This window comes from Periplaneta americana, chromosome 12 (genome assembly GCF_040183065.1).
Source record: "Periplaneta americana isolate PAMFEO1 chromosome 12, P.americana_PAMFEO1_priV1, whole genome shotgun sequence".
Taxonomy (NCBI): domain Eukaryota; kingdom Metazoa; phylum Arthropoda; class Insecta; order Blattodea; family Blattidae; genus Periplaneta; species Periplaneta americana.
In genome coordinates, this window is record NC_091128.1 from 131,386,423 (window position 1) to 131,401,698 (window position 15,276).

Sequence of the window (15,276 nt, forward strand, 5' to 3'; positions counted from 1 at the left end):
AGCTCATACCGGCGCAGCGGCGTCCTCCCAGGTAGTCCACGCACGACTTCCGGTCTGGCGATAGTGAGCGACGCCCCGGTGTCTACCAGTACTCTGCATGGGCGGCCTCTTATCCATCCGTCAGCAATCAGCCCATCGTCGCATCTTCTGTTAACCGTCTTCAAGATCAGCCGAGGGGATGGTGATGACGGCGCCGACGTGCCCCTCATCGCATCGGCCCCTTTTAGTTTTCCTGTTTGTGACCAGATCGGTCACAATCCCTCCTCAGGTGTCCAGGCTCGCCGCAGGACCAGCAGGTGGGCACTCCTCGTCTTCGTCGCTCGGGTGATTTCGGTTGACGTTCCTCGACGTCGGCCGCCGCGACGCTCCTAATCCGGTGCGATGCCGAGACGTTCGCCGTCAACTTGGCTGCCTCCATCCTGAGCGCCGCCGCCAGAGCTGCATTGATGGTGCGATGCTCTGCCAAGAGTAGCTGTTGCTTTATTTCCGGGTCTCGAACTCCGCTGCCGAAGGTGTAGGCCGCCTCTCCAGCGATGAAATCATTAGGTAGGCCCCTGAGGGCCTTATGGGCCAGTTGTTCCACCGCCATCGCGAATTCTTGTAGGGACTCGCCTGACTGTTGGACCCTCGTTTTTAGTTGGGTCCTAAATGCTGCAGCAAGTTGATGGTCACCATAACGTCCCTCCAGGGCCGCCATTATCTCAGCGGCTGTCCCATCTTCCGGAACGCTGTGAAGAATCTCCGACGCCTGTCCCTGAAGCGCGGCCAGCAGCTGAGTGGTTTTCTCTGCTGGCGTCCACCCATTGTGCTCTGCGATGGCCTCGAACTGGCGACGGAATATCGCCCAAGACGTCGTACCGTCGAATTTTGGCGTCTTGACGTTGTAATGTCTGGCTGAAGGCGATGGTTCCCCAGGGCCACTATATGAGGTCCTCCATTCTGTCGCCGATCTTTCCACGGCCCGTTGAACTTCCTCGGCAATTATCTGTTTCTGTTCTTTAGCCTGGCGATCCACCAACGCGAGAATGTGCTTGTTTTCTTCAGCATGTCGGTCCATCAACGTGAGTATGTGCTTGTTTTCTTCAGCATGTCGGTCCATCACCTCACTCGTCTGCCCTTGACGACGCTCGAGATCGCGGATTTTTCCGTCGAAATGGTCTACATCCTGTCTCAACTCGGCTACTGTCTCGTTTATAGTTGTAAAATTCTGGTTTAATTTATCCAGATCGGCCTTAAGTTCGTCTTTCACAATGGCGACAATTCCATCTACGTGGGCCGAAACACTTTCGATTTGTGAAGTGACGTCATCTTTCACTCCGCTTATGTCGCCTTTCACTCCGCTTATGTCACTTTTCATCTCTGTTTTCACTTCGCTTATGTCGCCTTTCACATCACTTATTTCGTTCTTAACCTCACTGATGTGCTTGTTCATGTTATCTTTTACTTCACTAATGTGCATGTTCATTTCTGCTTTCATTTCTGCGATGGCTTGCAGGATCTGCTGTAGGTTCTCCATTGTCGATAATGTCCCGATTCTGACACCAGTGTGAATTTTATTGGTTACAACAATGTAATTTATTCGTCACAACAAAAATTCCTTTCTACAATTCACCTTAAACGCTCTCGTCAACAATTGGGTCTTCACTCACACAGTATTCGTTATAGCACTCCACCGACGTCAATGACAATTTACTTGGACTAGTACGAACAACAATTAACTGTTAATCTTAACTAATATTTACAAAGCACTATTTACAAATCAGAACTACCAGTTCTCAGTTCACAGTTCTTCTATCTCAGTCACTCGAGTTCACGGTATCTCGAACCACAGACCTTCAGAGACAGTTCACTGTACTCGAACTCGGGTCCCTCCAACTGCGGTCCACTGCACTCGAACTCAGGTCCCTCCAACTGCGGTCCACTGCACTCGAACTCAGGCCTTCGGATGCTGACGCAGATGCGGACGCACACTCGAGTCGAACTCCGGCTGGCTTGCTTGCTCTGGCTTTCTCACTGACTGAATAACTGAAAACTCAGAAACTGAAACTGCTGTCGTTCCTTCGCGACCGTAATTTATAACTACAGCGACGTAGCCTGGAAAGTTCGACCCGTCTCTAGAGATGGCGTTCCAGAGAAATCCAGGGCCCTCTCCTCTCTACCAGCACCAGATGCGCGCGCAAACTCGTCGCGTGACGTAATACACCCTCTCTCCCTTCTCTCCACCGCGCGACGTCACTCAATGTTCCGTGGAGCCTGCGCGATCTGCTTTCTTGCGGGACGCTGGTCGTGAGTTCGATTCTCACGTCGCTGTCACATTGCCCCCTCCTTAGGGCTGCTCGTCCCGGGCAGTCCCTTGGTAGACGGCTAATCGGTCCAGATGCACCACCATCATCTTCCCTCGAGGTTGTCGCTGGATCCGGTACACCACGTCGTTGATCCGGGTCACCACGCGGTATGGTCCATCCCAGGCACGCTGCAGCTTTGGTGATTTCCCTTTGGTCCTGGTAGGTCGATACAGCCACACCAGGTCGCCCTCCTGGAATCCTGCAGAGTTGGCCAATCTGTCGTAGCGCACCTTCATCCTGTCGCTGGCCATTTTGAGGTGCTCTCTGGCCAGTTGGTGAACTCCATTCAACTTCTCGGTGAGTTCTGCCACATAGTCAGTTGCTGGCTGGTCGGCGCTGGGTGGCGTGCCAAACAGCAGATCACAGGGCAGGCGCAGCTCTCTCCCGAAGACCATGTTTGCCGGTGTCATCCCTGTTGTATCGTGGACCGAAGCTCTGTAGGCCAAGAGGAACAGTGGGACTCTGGCATCCCAGTCTCGTTGATGGTTGGACACCACCTTCCGCAGATGCTCTTCCAAGGTTTTGATGTAGCGTTCCACCATACCATCGGACTGTGGATGGAGGGGAGTGGTCCTGGTTTTATGCACCCCCAGACGCTCGAACAATTCTCCCATCAGGTTGGATTCGAAGTTGCGCCCCTGATCGCTATGCAATTCCCGGGGCACCCCGAATCGGCAGATGAAGTTGTCAAGCAGCGCGTCGGCCACCGTCGAAGCCTCTTGGTTGGGAATCGCGTACACCTCTGGCCATTTTGTGAAGTAATCCATGGCGACTAGCAGGTAGCGGTTCCCGCGATCCGTGACCGGGAACGGTCCAGCAACGTCGATGGCGATCCTCTCAAAAGGAGCTCCCACGTTGTACTGCTGCATGGCTCCCCTGCTGCGGGTCCTTGGTCCGCGACTGGCTGCACAGGTGTCGCATCTTCGGCACCATTGTTCCGTGTCGGTTCTCTGATGCAACCAATAGAACCTCTGCCTTAACTTGTCCAGCGTCCTGTTGGCTCCCAGGTGGCCTCCAGTCACTCCAGCATGAGTCTCCTCCAGCACTTCCTTCACCTTGCTCCTGGGCAGGACAAGTTGTTCTATGCGGGTCCTTCCATCGGCCGACTCCCAAATCCTCTTCAGGATACCGTCCTTGACAGTGAAGGATTCCCACTGGGCCCAGTAGCTCTTGTAAGTGGTGCTACGGTTGGCGATATCGGCCCATACTGGTCTCTGGCCGGACTCCACATCACGTAGTAGCTGTCCAATGTTTGGGTCCTCCAGCTGCTCCCTCCTTATGGCGGCGTTATCCCATCCTGGGCTCGGCTGGGCGGCAATTGCTCGGATTGCGTGGGCGCCATCCCGCTCTTCAACTTTCAGGCAGTGTTTGCAGCCATCCGGGCACGGACGTCGTGATAGGGCATCAGCGTTGGAATGTTTCTTCCCTTGTCGGTGTTCAGAGGTGAAGTTGTACTCCTGCAGACGTTGAACCCAACGGGCAGTCTGCCCCTCCAGATTCTTGAAGCCCAATAGCCAGGTGAGTGCAGAATGGTCTGTCCTCAGATGAAACTCCTGGCCATGGGTTGGTCTTCGACGTCCCTCAGGAACACTTCATCCTGACCAAAACGGAGGATACGGCGCCGGACGTCCACCGTTGCATCGAAGATCCGCATGGCGTCGAGTCCCAGGATGACGTCTTCAGTGATGTTGGCGACGAACACCCACATCTCCAGTCTCCTCATTCCCAAGGTCAAGTCCAGGAAAACCTCTCTTTGGATGGGCAGGTTCTCGCCTGAGGCAGTACGTAGCTCATACCGGCGCAGCGGCGTCCTCCCAGGTAGTCCACGCACGACTTCCGGTCTGGCGATAGTGAGCGACGCCCCGGTGTCTACCAGTACTCTGCATGGGCGGCCTCTTATCCATCCGTCAGCAATCAGCCCATCGTCGCATCTTCTGTTAACCGTCTTCAAGATCAGCCGAGGGGATGGTGATGACGGCGCCGACGTGCCCCTCATCGCATCGGCCCCTTTTAGTTTTCCTGTTTGTGACCAGATCGGTCACAATCCCTCCTCAGGTGTCCAGGCTCGCCGCAGGACCAGCAGGTGGGCACTCCTCGTCTTCGTCGCTCGGGTGATTTCGGTTGACGTTCCTCGACGTCGGCCGCCGCGACGCTCCTAATCCGGTGCGATGCCGAGACGTTCGCCGTCAACTTGGCTGCCTCCATCCTGAGCGCCGCCGCCAGAGCTGCATTGATGGTGCGATGCTCTGCCAAGAGTAGCTGTTGCTTTATTTCCGGGTCTCGAACTCCGCTGCCGAAGGTGTAGGCCGCCTCTCCAGCGATGAAATCATTAGGTAGGCCCCTGAGGGCCTTATGGGCCAGTTGTTCCACCGCCATCGCGAATTCTTGTAGGGACTCGCCTGACTGTTGGACCCTCGTTTTTAGTTGGGTCCTAAATGCTGCAGCAAGTTGATGGTCACCATAACGTCCCTCCAGGGCCGCCATTATCTCAGCGGCTGTCCCATCTTCCGGAACGCTGTGAAGAATCTCCGACGCCTGTCCCTGAAGCGCGGCCAGCAGCTGAGTGGTTTTCTCTGCTGGCGTCCACCCATTGTGCTCTGCGATGGCCTCGAACTGGCGACGGAATATCGCCCAAGACGTCGTACCGTCGAATTTTGGCGTCTTGACGTTGTAATGTCTGGCTGAAGGCGATGGTTCCCCAGGGCCACTATATGAGGTCCTCCATTCTGTCGCCGATCTTTCCACGGCCCGTTGAACTTCCTCGGCAATTATCTGTTTCTGTTCTTTAGCCTGGCGATCCACCAACGCGAGAATGTGCTTGTTTTCTTCAGCATGTCGGTCCATCAACGTGAGTATGTGCTTGTTTTCTTCAGCATGTCGGTCCATCACCTCACTCGTCTGCTCTTGACGACGCTCGAGATCGCGGATTTTTCCGTCGAAATGGTCTACATCCTGTCTCAACTCGGCTACTGTCTCGTTTATAGTTGTAAAATTCTGGTTTAATTTATCCAGATCGGCCTTAAGTTCGTCTTTCACAATGGCGACAATTCCATCTACGTGGGCCGAAACACTTTCGATTTGTGAAGTGACGTCATCTTTCACTCCGCTTATGTCGCCTTTCACTCCGCTTATGTCACTTTTCATCTCTGTTTTCACTTCGCTTATGTCGCCTTTCACATCACTTATTTCGTTCTTAACCTCACTGATGTGCTTGTTCATGTTATCTTTTACTTCACTAATGTGCATGTTCATTTCTGCTTTCATTTCTGCGATGGCTTGCAGGATCTGCTGTAGGTTCTCCATTGTCGATAATGTCCCGATTCTGACACCAGTGTGAATTTTATTGGTTACAACAATGTAATTTATTCGTCACAACAAAAATTCCTTTCTACAATTCACCTTAAACGCTCTCGTCAACAATTGGGTCTTCACTCACACAGTATTCGTTATAGCACTCCACCGACGTCAATGACAATTTACTTGGACTAGTACGAACAACAATTAACTGTTAATCTTAACTAATATTTACAAAGCACTATTTACAAATCAGAACTACCAGTTCTCAGTTCACAGTTCTTCTATCTCAGTCACTCGAGTTCACGGTATCTCGAACCACAGACCTTCAGAGACAGTTCACTGTACTCGAACTCGGGTCCCTCCAACTGCGGTCCACTGCACTCGAACTCAGGTCCCTCCAACTGCGGTCCACTGCACTCGAACTCAGGCCTTCGGATGCTGACGCAGATGCGGACGCACACTCGAGTCGAACTCCGGCTGGCTTGCTTGCTCTGGCTTTCTCACTGACTGAATAACTGAAAACTCAGAAACTGAAACTGCTGTCGTTCCTTCGCGACCGTAATTTATAACTACAGCGACGTAGCCTGGAAAGTTCGACCCGTCTCTAGAGATGGCGTTCCAGAGAAATCCAGGGCCCTCTCCTCTCTACCAGCACCAGATGCGCGCGCAAACTCGTCGCGTGACGTAATACACCCTCTCTCCCTTCTCTCCACCGCGCGACGTCACTCAATGTTCCGTGGAGCCTGCGCGATCTGCTTTCTTGCGGGACGCTGGTCGTGAGTTCGATTCTCACGTCGCTGTCACAATATATATATATATATATATATATATATATATATATATATATATATAATTCTATCACAAAATTTTAGTTCCAATTATAAATATTAATAACTGTTGTTCTAATCCACAATCACTTTCAACATTCAAACAAATCAGCATCCATTTCTTCATCCAATCAAATAGTATTAGACCCTACTAATATCCCTATACTAATAGTTGATTTCCACAATGATATTTAGCATTCAAATTACTATTTCTTCTTTGACACTGTCATCCCCCATAAAGCATGCACGATGACGCTTGGTCGGAAACAACATTATTATATTGAAAGCCAGCAGAAACTTTATCTTTGCCCAGAGCGACAGCAGATACTATCAATCAGTGCGGCAGTTGATGTTCATGAAAGTCGACTCAAATCCAACACCACTGTAATGTCGGCGCGTTTAGACTTCTTAATCCTACTCGGTACTATTTCATTGATAAAATTCTTCCATTGTTGAACATACATTGAAGTTATTTATAGCAGATATCTGAACTCAGGTTACTTTGAAATAACTGCACCGTACATGAAACCTGGACCTTAAGATAGCGAATTATGAATAATTGTACGGCAAGTGTAGTCACCATATTGATTTTCAAAGCATCTTTTATCCCTTTAAACTAAAGTATGTTAATCTTGCTCAGGATAGGGACCAATGGCGGGCTTATGTGAGGGCGGCAATGAACTCCGGGTTCCTTAAAAGCCAGTAAGTAAGTATAGTTCAACATTATAGGTTCCAAAATAATTTTGTCCCTCACTGAAATAGTCGTACAAAATTGCGTACGACATAGAGTTCGGTCGTACCTCGTACAATTAATCAAAATAGTCGTATGCGTACGACTATAATCGTACGTATGGCAACCCTGTATAGGTCTCGCAAGTACGGATTACCGACGGAAGGAAAGCGAATCAAACACTGCGATAAGGAAGAGCGGGCGGCAGGAAAGGTCACGAGATAGCTTGAATGATATTCAAGAGTACGGTCGGAAGAGAAATGACATCGATAGAATCAGTCTTGCGTTGTGATAGTTACATTACGACTTTAGTTTGTTCCATTTCATGCAAATACGTGTCTTGTATCGCACGGTATTATTATTTCATTCGTAAACATATGTTGCGCGTTTAATTAGATTCGAATTTTTCTCTTGCTACGTTCTTTATTTCCACAGCGATGTCCTCATTTGTTCATCTTCTTGGAAGAGACAGTACTTCCATCGGCTCGCACCTCTCCCTCTCGGCGTGCCTACATATACACGTCAAAACAGACAGCAACGCCATCATTGCTTTTCGGTAATAGTTTCTTGCGCGAGCTATAACAAGAAACCACTTTGCGGTATAAATACATACTTTTTTTTTCTAGAAACTAGACGGAATATCTTTGAATTTATACGTGGATCATGTAAGACAGGTACCTAAAAGAAAATGTGTGTACCTAATGCCTACACACTTCACTTGGGTGATGTGGGTTCCGCATATTGCTGATAGATGGCAGGACTATGACCCATTTTCAATTTGTACACCACTTCGGCGGGCCACGCTGTGTACATGTGAAGAGTTATGCCGTGTACTACAGTGTGTGTATGTGTAAATGCCCGTGTAAGTGTAGTGTAGGGAATGGGTGAGGAAGGGAAAACCCGGTGCCGACACGTAGTCTACTCCTGTCGAATAACTCAAGGGGGCCATCAGGCTTATTGTTCCCATCCGACGGACGAATCACTGTCAACAGTGACATAATATGCCTTCTCTTCATATGCACTGCTGAGAGATTTGAGATTTAACCGAGGCATATTAGTGCACAATTTAGTGATTAGAAGTTGTGCACCGCCACCTCTCTTAGTCCCAAGGTAGAACTTTTACTTGCAAATTTCTGACTCTGTCGGAAATCGAACCCGAGCCAGCTAGTCTGGAGGTAGACGCGCTGCCACAGAGCTAACTCGGCGAACCTAAACGAAAATGTAGGAGTGCATCTAAAATTATTCCTAAAGTCTGAGTTATTTGAACGGAGAAGAAAATTATAATATCGTTTAAAAACAGAATTGCATTATTGTTAAACTGCGTAGGTGTGTTTCTATGTATGTCACATTGTTCAACAACGTGACTTTTCTCTCAACACGTGTCCGTTGCTCTGCAAAGTTAATTATCACATTAATTTGTCAACAACGATAACAAGTTTCAACTTTACAGAAACACTGTGCTTTCTATAGCTGCTTGTCTGACATCGTTACAACAACTTTTTCAATCTATTTTAATTCCTTTCAATATGGCAGCTACATGCACGTGCCCGCATGCTAATAATTATTTTATTTTCCTACTTTCAAACAGACTTTCCACGTTATTACTGGCCTTGTCAGATTCATACAAATCTCCAGACAAACACGCACGACTTACATAACCTTGTAACTTCATACTGTGACCTTCACGAGAATAATATGAATAAATTTGGTTTGCAACAGCTAAACATCTCCAAATTTTCGGGAGTCCTCTTAAAAAAGAAATAGTATCACGAAAGTGAAACACCTTAACATTATTCCTTTTACGTCTTTCGAAAATTTGTGTTTCTTTATCATGTTGGCAATAATGTTACCGGTACTGTTTATACTTTATTTCCTTGAACTACTATTAAAAATATTCATACCTAAATAAAATCATTTGATATGTATGAAGGAAATTATTCGATGCTTTTTAAAGTTTAGCAACATTGCGTATGCATTTTTAATGCCAAGTAAGAAGAATTTTCTTCGACAATTACACTTTTACTCTGTCATACTACTTTTAACCAATAAAACGGTACGAAAGGACGCCTTTCAACCAATCATGGCTGCTTATCGCACAATTTTATCCTACCCTAGCATTTGAAGAGTCCACTGCAAGAATGATGGATGTCATTTGGAATCACTGAGATCACTGTTTGGAATACATTTTTCGGGAGAAGCAATTGAAAGTTTGAAATTCTTAGTGCTGAAAGCTTAACTGTGATTTTCCGATCATTACTGGACAATGACTATCAGTGTTAATGCCATATAACTCTCTATGTACATTCTGTATGTCTTAAGCTATGCATTGACAGTCTTGGTTCATTTTCGACAAGAAAGTGACATCCATCATTCTTGCAGTGGACTCTTCATTTGTTTAATGTTATCGCTTCCGTAGCATTTGTTTGTTTTTATCACTACCCTAGCATTTGTTTCTTTGTTTGCCAACATTTGAAACTGCAAATTCTTTACGGTACTATAAAACATGCTTTGCGATCGTAATTTTTTTCCGCATAGATAGTGGAATAAAATGACGGTTGCGTTCAAACTTTTCGTGAAGATAACATTAGTGAAATAGAATTTTAATAAGTTAATTAATATATATTTTATTGTATTAGACTACTTTATCTCTTCTAATCTTTATATACTTTCTCCTGCTTTTATCACCTTCCTACCATTTTTTCCTTTGTTTGCCAACATTTGAAACTGCAAATTCTTTACGGTACTATAAAACATGCTTTGCGATCGTAATTTTTTTCCGCATAGATAGTAGAATAAAATGACGGTTGCGTTCAAACATTTTGGTGAAGATAACATTAGTGAAATAGAATTTTAATAAGTTAATTAATATATATTTTATTGTATTAGACTACTTTATCTCTTCGAATATTTATATACTTTCTCCTGCTTTTATCACCTTCCTACCATTTTTTTCTTTGTTTGCCAACATTTGAAACTGCAAATTCTTTACGATACTATAAAAGATGCTTTGCGATCGTCATTTGTTTACAGCATAGACAGTCAACTGAAAATGGCGGCTCCGTTCAAACGTTTTGGTGAAGCTAACATTAGTGAAATAGAATTTCAGTAAGTCAAATAATATTTTATTTTATTAGAGTACTTTATTTGTTGTAATCTTTATGGGCCATATTCATAGACATTCTTAGCGCGGGCTTCCGGTCGATGATCAGCGAACTAACGTTTTTCGTATTCATAAACCAGTATTAGCGATATGATATGATATGATATGATATGATATGATATGATATGATATGATATGATATGATATGATATGATATGATATGATATGATATGATATGATATGAATCCTGTACAAATAACCAGTCGATAGCCGGGGCTAGTTTAGCACGCTCTTAGTGTGTATGTGTGTATCTAATGCCTACCTACTTCACTTACGTGATTCGGGTTCCACATACTGCGGATAGACTGTGGCCCATTTTCAAATTGCACACCACTTCGACTGGCCACGTTATGTATGACGGGTATTTGTGAAGAATTATGTCATGTACTAGGGTGAGTGTATGTATAAGTGTTCGTGTAAGTGTAGTGTAATGAATGAGTTAGGATGATGATGAAGGTGGAAGGGAGAAGGGGAAACCCGGTGTCGGCATGTAGTCTACTATCGAATAGCACCAAGGGTGCCGCCAGGCTTAAGGGGAATTGGACGTTATCGCAAGAAAAGTAATGGTAAAAATAGCCTATCTTCAAGCAGTCATAAATGTAATAGTACTTATCACAGCTATTTAATTTTTTTAGTGATATATGTATATACATTAAGCTTTAAAATGAAAGAAGAATGGCTAATCTGGTGTAAATCTTACCCTTAAATTAATTTTTAAATTTCAACATATTTTTTATATAAATTCACTACATACCTGTGATTAGGTACACTCTATTCACTTCTCACAGCACACATTGAATTAAAATTTTGGCCACTTACTGCTAATAGATAATAAAACATACCCTACTGAAATTATTAAAATATCTGTAATATTATGGGCATATGGCTAATACTAATCTTCGTCAATTTTTTTGTTTTTATTTATTGACGGTGATGATTTCCATAGGCCCTATGCCCATGATATTACAGATACATGAATAATTTTAGTAGGGTATGTTTTAGTATCTATTAGCAATAAGTGGTCAAATTTTCAATTCAATATGTGCTATAATAAGTGAATAGAGTGTACCTAATCACATACATATAGTGAAGTTATAAAAAAAATGTGCTTAATTAAAAAAATTAATTTAAGGGTAAAGATTTACTCTAGAGTAACCATTCTTTTTCATTTTAAAGCTTAATATGTATACACACATAGCTAACAAAAATGAAAGACCTCTGATAAATAGTATTATATTTATGACTGCTTGAAGATAGGCTATTTTGACCATTATTTTGCATGCGATAATGACCAACTCCTCTTAACGTCTCCATCCGACGACGGATGAATCACTATCAACAGTGACATATGCCTTCTCTTCATATGCACTGCGGGAAGATTTGGGATTTAACCCAGGCATATTGGTGCATGCTACCAGAGGGCTAACTAGGCGGAATTTGAAAAAAATGAATTTATGATATTTTAGTTATAATTTTACTGGATTTAACCGATATCCGCATTGATTTGAGTCAAATTTGGATAAATCCCATACAGAATTGCATTTAAAATATGGGCTTTCGGTCAAAATCAAACACGTCTAATGGGAACTTCAAAAGTAAAATGTTAACATATTATCCAATGTACTCTTTTTTTCCAAAAAAAAAAAAAAATTAAACAGATCCCTTTTGCACATTGTCTTGGGGAAACCTGTGTATGATGTCAGTAACCTATCCCTACCCCTCTTGGGAATACCAATTGGATGTGTTGTGTAGAGGACATTAACCCATCCCTTTCACTTCTTGGGATAATCAAAAGGATCTGCTGTTCACAGGTGAGCAATCTACATTTGTCTCTTAACTCTCTTCCAATAGTGATAAGGGAATTCTTACAAAAGAGCTATGTTTTCCAACGGTCTATGATCGTAATAAATGTAAAGTAATAACGCCAAATTTCGTACTGACACAGTTTTTGACTGGGCATGGAAAATTCGGGGAATACTTAAATAGATTCCATATTAAAGACGATGCAACTTGCATTTGTGGGGAGGAATCTCAAGATGTCAAACATGTATTATATGATTGTGCAGTCTTTTGCCGTGAAAGATACGAGCTTGAATTGTTACTGAACACTTTAAATTATACATTTACCAAACCGTTAACCAATATACTTACCAACTCTAAATCATATAAGTATTTCATGTCCTTCTTGAATAGAATATTCGTGAAATTGTAAAATGTTAAATTATTTCGGGAAAAAAATCGTATTAGTTCTAATCAACTATAATGAAACTGTAAGTCTTCAATTTCGTATATTATAATATTGTACTATTGGTTTTATTTTTTATTTTAATTATGCATTTGATTTCTAATTTTGAGCCATTTCTTGTAATACCCGATTATTGCCAATTGTTGTTACTAAATAATGTATTTAATTCTTAAATTTTAAGCCATCTCTTAGTATAGCTATTTATTGCTTCTAAAATAACATGTTCAGTAGCTATTATACATATATACATATATATATGTACATAAAAATATTTCTTCCTCTAACCATTAGATATAAATATAGAGACATCCTTGAGGCTTTATGAAACGATCCATTCTTTCATTAAGGTGCATTCTTGTACAAAATTCATGTGAATTGTAACCGTGACAACAATTTTGTATTATAATTTTATTATTGTTTGTTACTTATAAAATATATTTTGATGCCAACTACAACCCTAATATACCTCAGGGTGAAATAGGGTTTATTAAATTGGATAATAAAAAAACTCTCTTTTATTTTCTCCTTGAAAACCCACTTATCATTATCTCATGCCACCTCTGTTCTAGTAAAATGGCTGTTGATTGCATTACTTTTGTAAGAAATCTGGGGACTAGGTCCCCCCCCCCCATTCTCATACTTTGAATAGTATAAGAACCGCAAGATTCTGGCATTTGTCTCCGTTTCTTGTTGGCTACTGTCGTGAGAACGCAAGAGAGTGAGAAATCCAATTATTAAAGGGATTTAATCTGTGGTTTAAATATAATAAATGTTATTACGAGAAAAAAATAATGCCACCATCAGTTGTATCTACCATTAATTGCGGAACCAGAAAGTGACGAAATGAAAGATATGTAAAGAAAAAAAACAATTATTCTAAATCCACCTCTGTCAATCAAAACTGAGCAAGTCCTACAGTTTTTACTCTAGCTGGAGGTCCTTAACCTACAAAATGCATGAATAATCGTGATACTACTGCAATCATATTATGTAATCGAATTAAAAATTACATTTGATCTTCCTAGAGCTATAAAAAACACATTGGTGGTTGCATATCCTGTTTTATACTCGTATCTATATTCTTCATACCTACTGCAGATTTCCCCATCCATTTCTAAGGGGAATCGCTCAATATTATAGCCCTACAAGTTTTCACTATAATTTATTGCAAATTAAGTTAAATTATGAGGTAAGAAAATACTGAATTATGTTATACAAAATAATTATAAATACAATTTTGACATGAACAGAAAACCAACAAGCGGGGGGGGGGGGGGTTGCGTAATCAACTGTAGCATAAATAACATAATACAACATGTTGGGACGCATGGAATGCTCCTGCCATCTAACGGTGCAACTTCGCAATAACATATCTCTATTATTTAAGAATATAATCCCGAATTTCACTACCACCATTTCCATTGTCTTTTGTTTCACATGGCTCGGTACGGACCATAGACAAATAACAGAGGTATGGACCAACGAGTTCGTTGATACGGCCCGCTAACTAGTGGCCAACGTAGGAACTTACACATGCGTGTAATTTCAGTATGTTCTCGACTATTGCAACAGATGGCACGAGTGTGAGTGTTTTTTCAGCATGTTCCCGAGTAGTGCAACAGATGGCAGGCGTGTACGCCGTACAACGTCTTTGATATATCATTTATATCCATTCATTTATATCATTTATATCCATTCTTGTAAACTAGTTGTACTTGTTTTTTTTTTTTAATGGGGCATGACCAACGAGTCAGAAAGAGTCTTCTCTTTCTAACTCGTTGGGCATGACCAAAGACGTTATAAGCATGACAGTTAAGCGGCCGAGCTTGGAACTATAGTTCCATGTTGCCACCAACGAGATAGATAGAGAAGCCCTTTCTAACTCGGTTGCCAAGTGATGGAAGCTAGCAATTGTCGTTAAGATGGCTGACGTTAAAACATTCACTGACAATTGACGCGAAGGTAAGAAAACAATACAAAAATCGACAGAGAATCCAAGACGAAACGTACCAATGCTAACATTGTGTGCACAATAGCCTAAATGTCCCGAAGAGAGCTATTAAGTACTCGCCACTTGCGAACTGTAAGTTTGGCAACTCAACCGTTGTTACCATAGCAACAGGCCTACCATGCTATGTGACATTCAGTTGTTTTTCTGATCGCAACCCTCCTGTCATGTCCTATCTTTCAAAAAAAAAAAAAAAAACAGGTATAGAATTCTAGCTCGTTGAAACGTATAGAATGTCTTGATACTAAAAATCCCGATTTCGATCCTTTATTGTGAAAACTCCTGCCATACCGCGCCATACATAAAATTCCCGTTTTGCGGGATTTTTCCCTCCGTCAAACAACACTGACCGAAATGTTGGCATGTCTCAGCGAGCAGAGTTCATAGATTATTTAATATGTAATGTTGGCTACCCTGGTGACAACATTCCCGCCATGATTGTTGTGTATGTGTTTGTTGGTTTTATTGGTGATAATCGGTTATTTATTATTAATTGTTGATTGACTGGCTTAATTATTATATAACACGTTTTAAGTTGGAATAAAGATACTGCAGTGTTAACCGTTAATGATAATTGCGGTTATCGTAAAAGTACTGATTAATGATGAATTCTGCTAGCAAGGTATTTTAACATTTTATTTCAATACCCTAATATTACAGCCGT

General features: G+C 42.8%; 1 protein-coding gene across 4 annotated transcripts in view; it reads left to right on the plus strand.

Moving 5' to 3' along the window:
• Positions 1-14,489: 14,489 nt before the first annotated feature.
• Positions 14,490-15,276, plus strand: part of LOC138710891 (chromatin complexes subunit BAP18) — a 28,259-nt gene continuing 27,472 nt past the window's right edge. For 2 of the 4 annotated variants that reach the window (XM_069842076.1, XM_069842075.1), the window contains exon 1: positions 15,025-15,234. In XM_069842076.1, coding sequence (XP_069698177.1) covers positions 15,214-15,234 — 21 coding nt within the window. In that variant the 5' untranslated portion in view covers positions 15,025-15,213. Of the gene's footprint in view, positions 14,567-14,965; positions 15,235-15,276 lie in introns of those variants that run through there. The other 2 variants (XM_069842077.1, XM_069842078.1) reach the window with 2 other exon arrangements.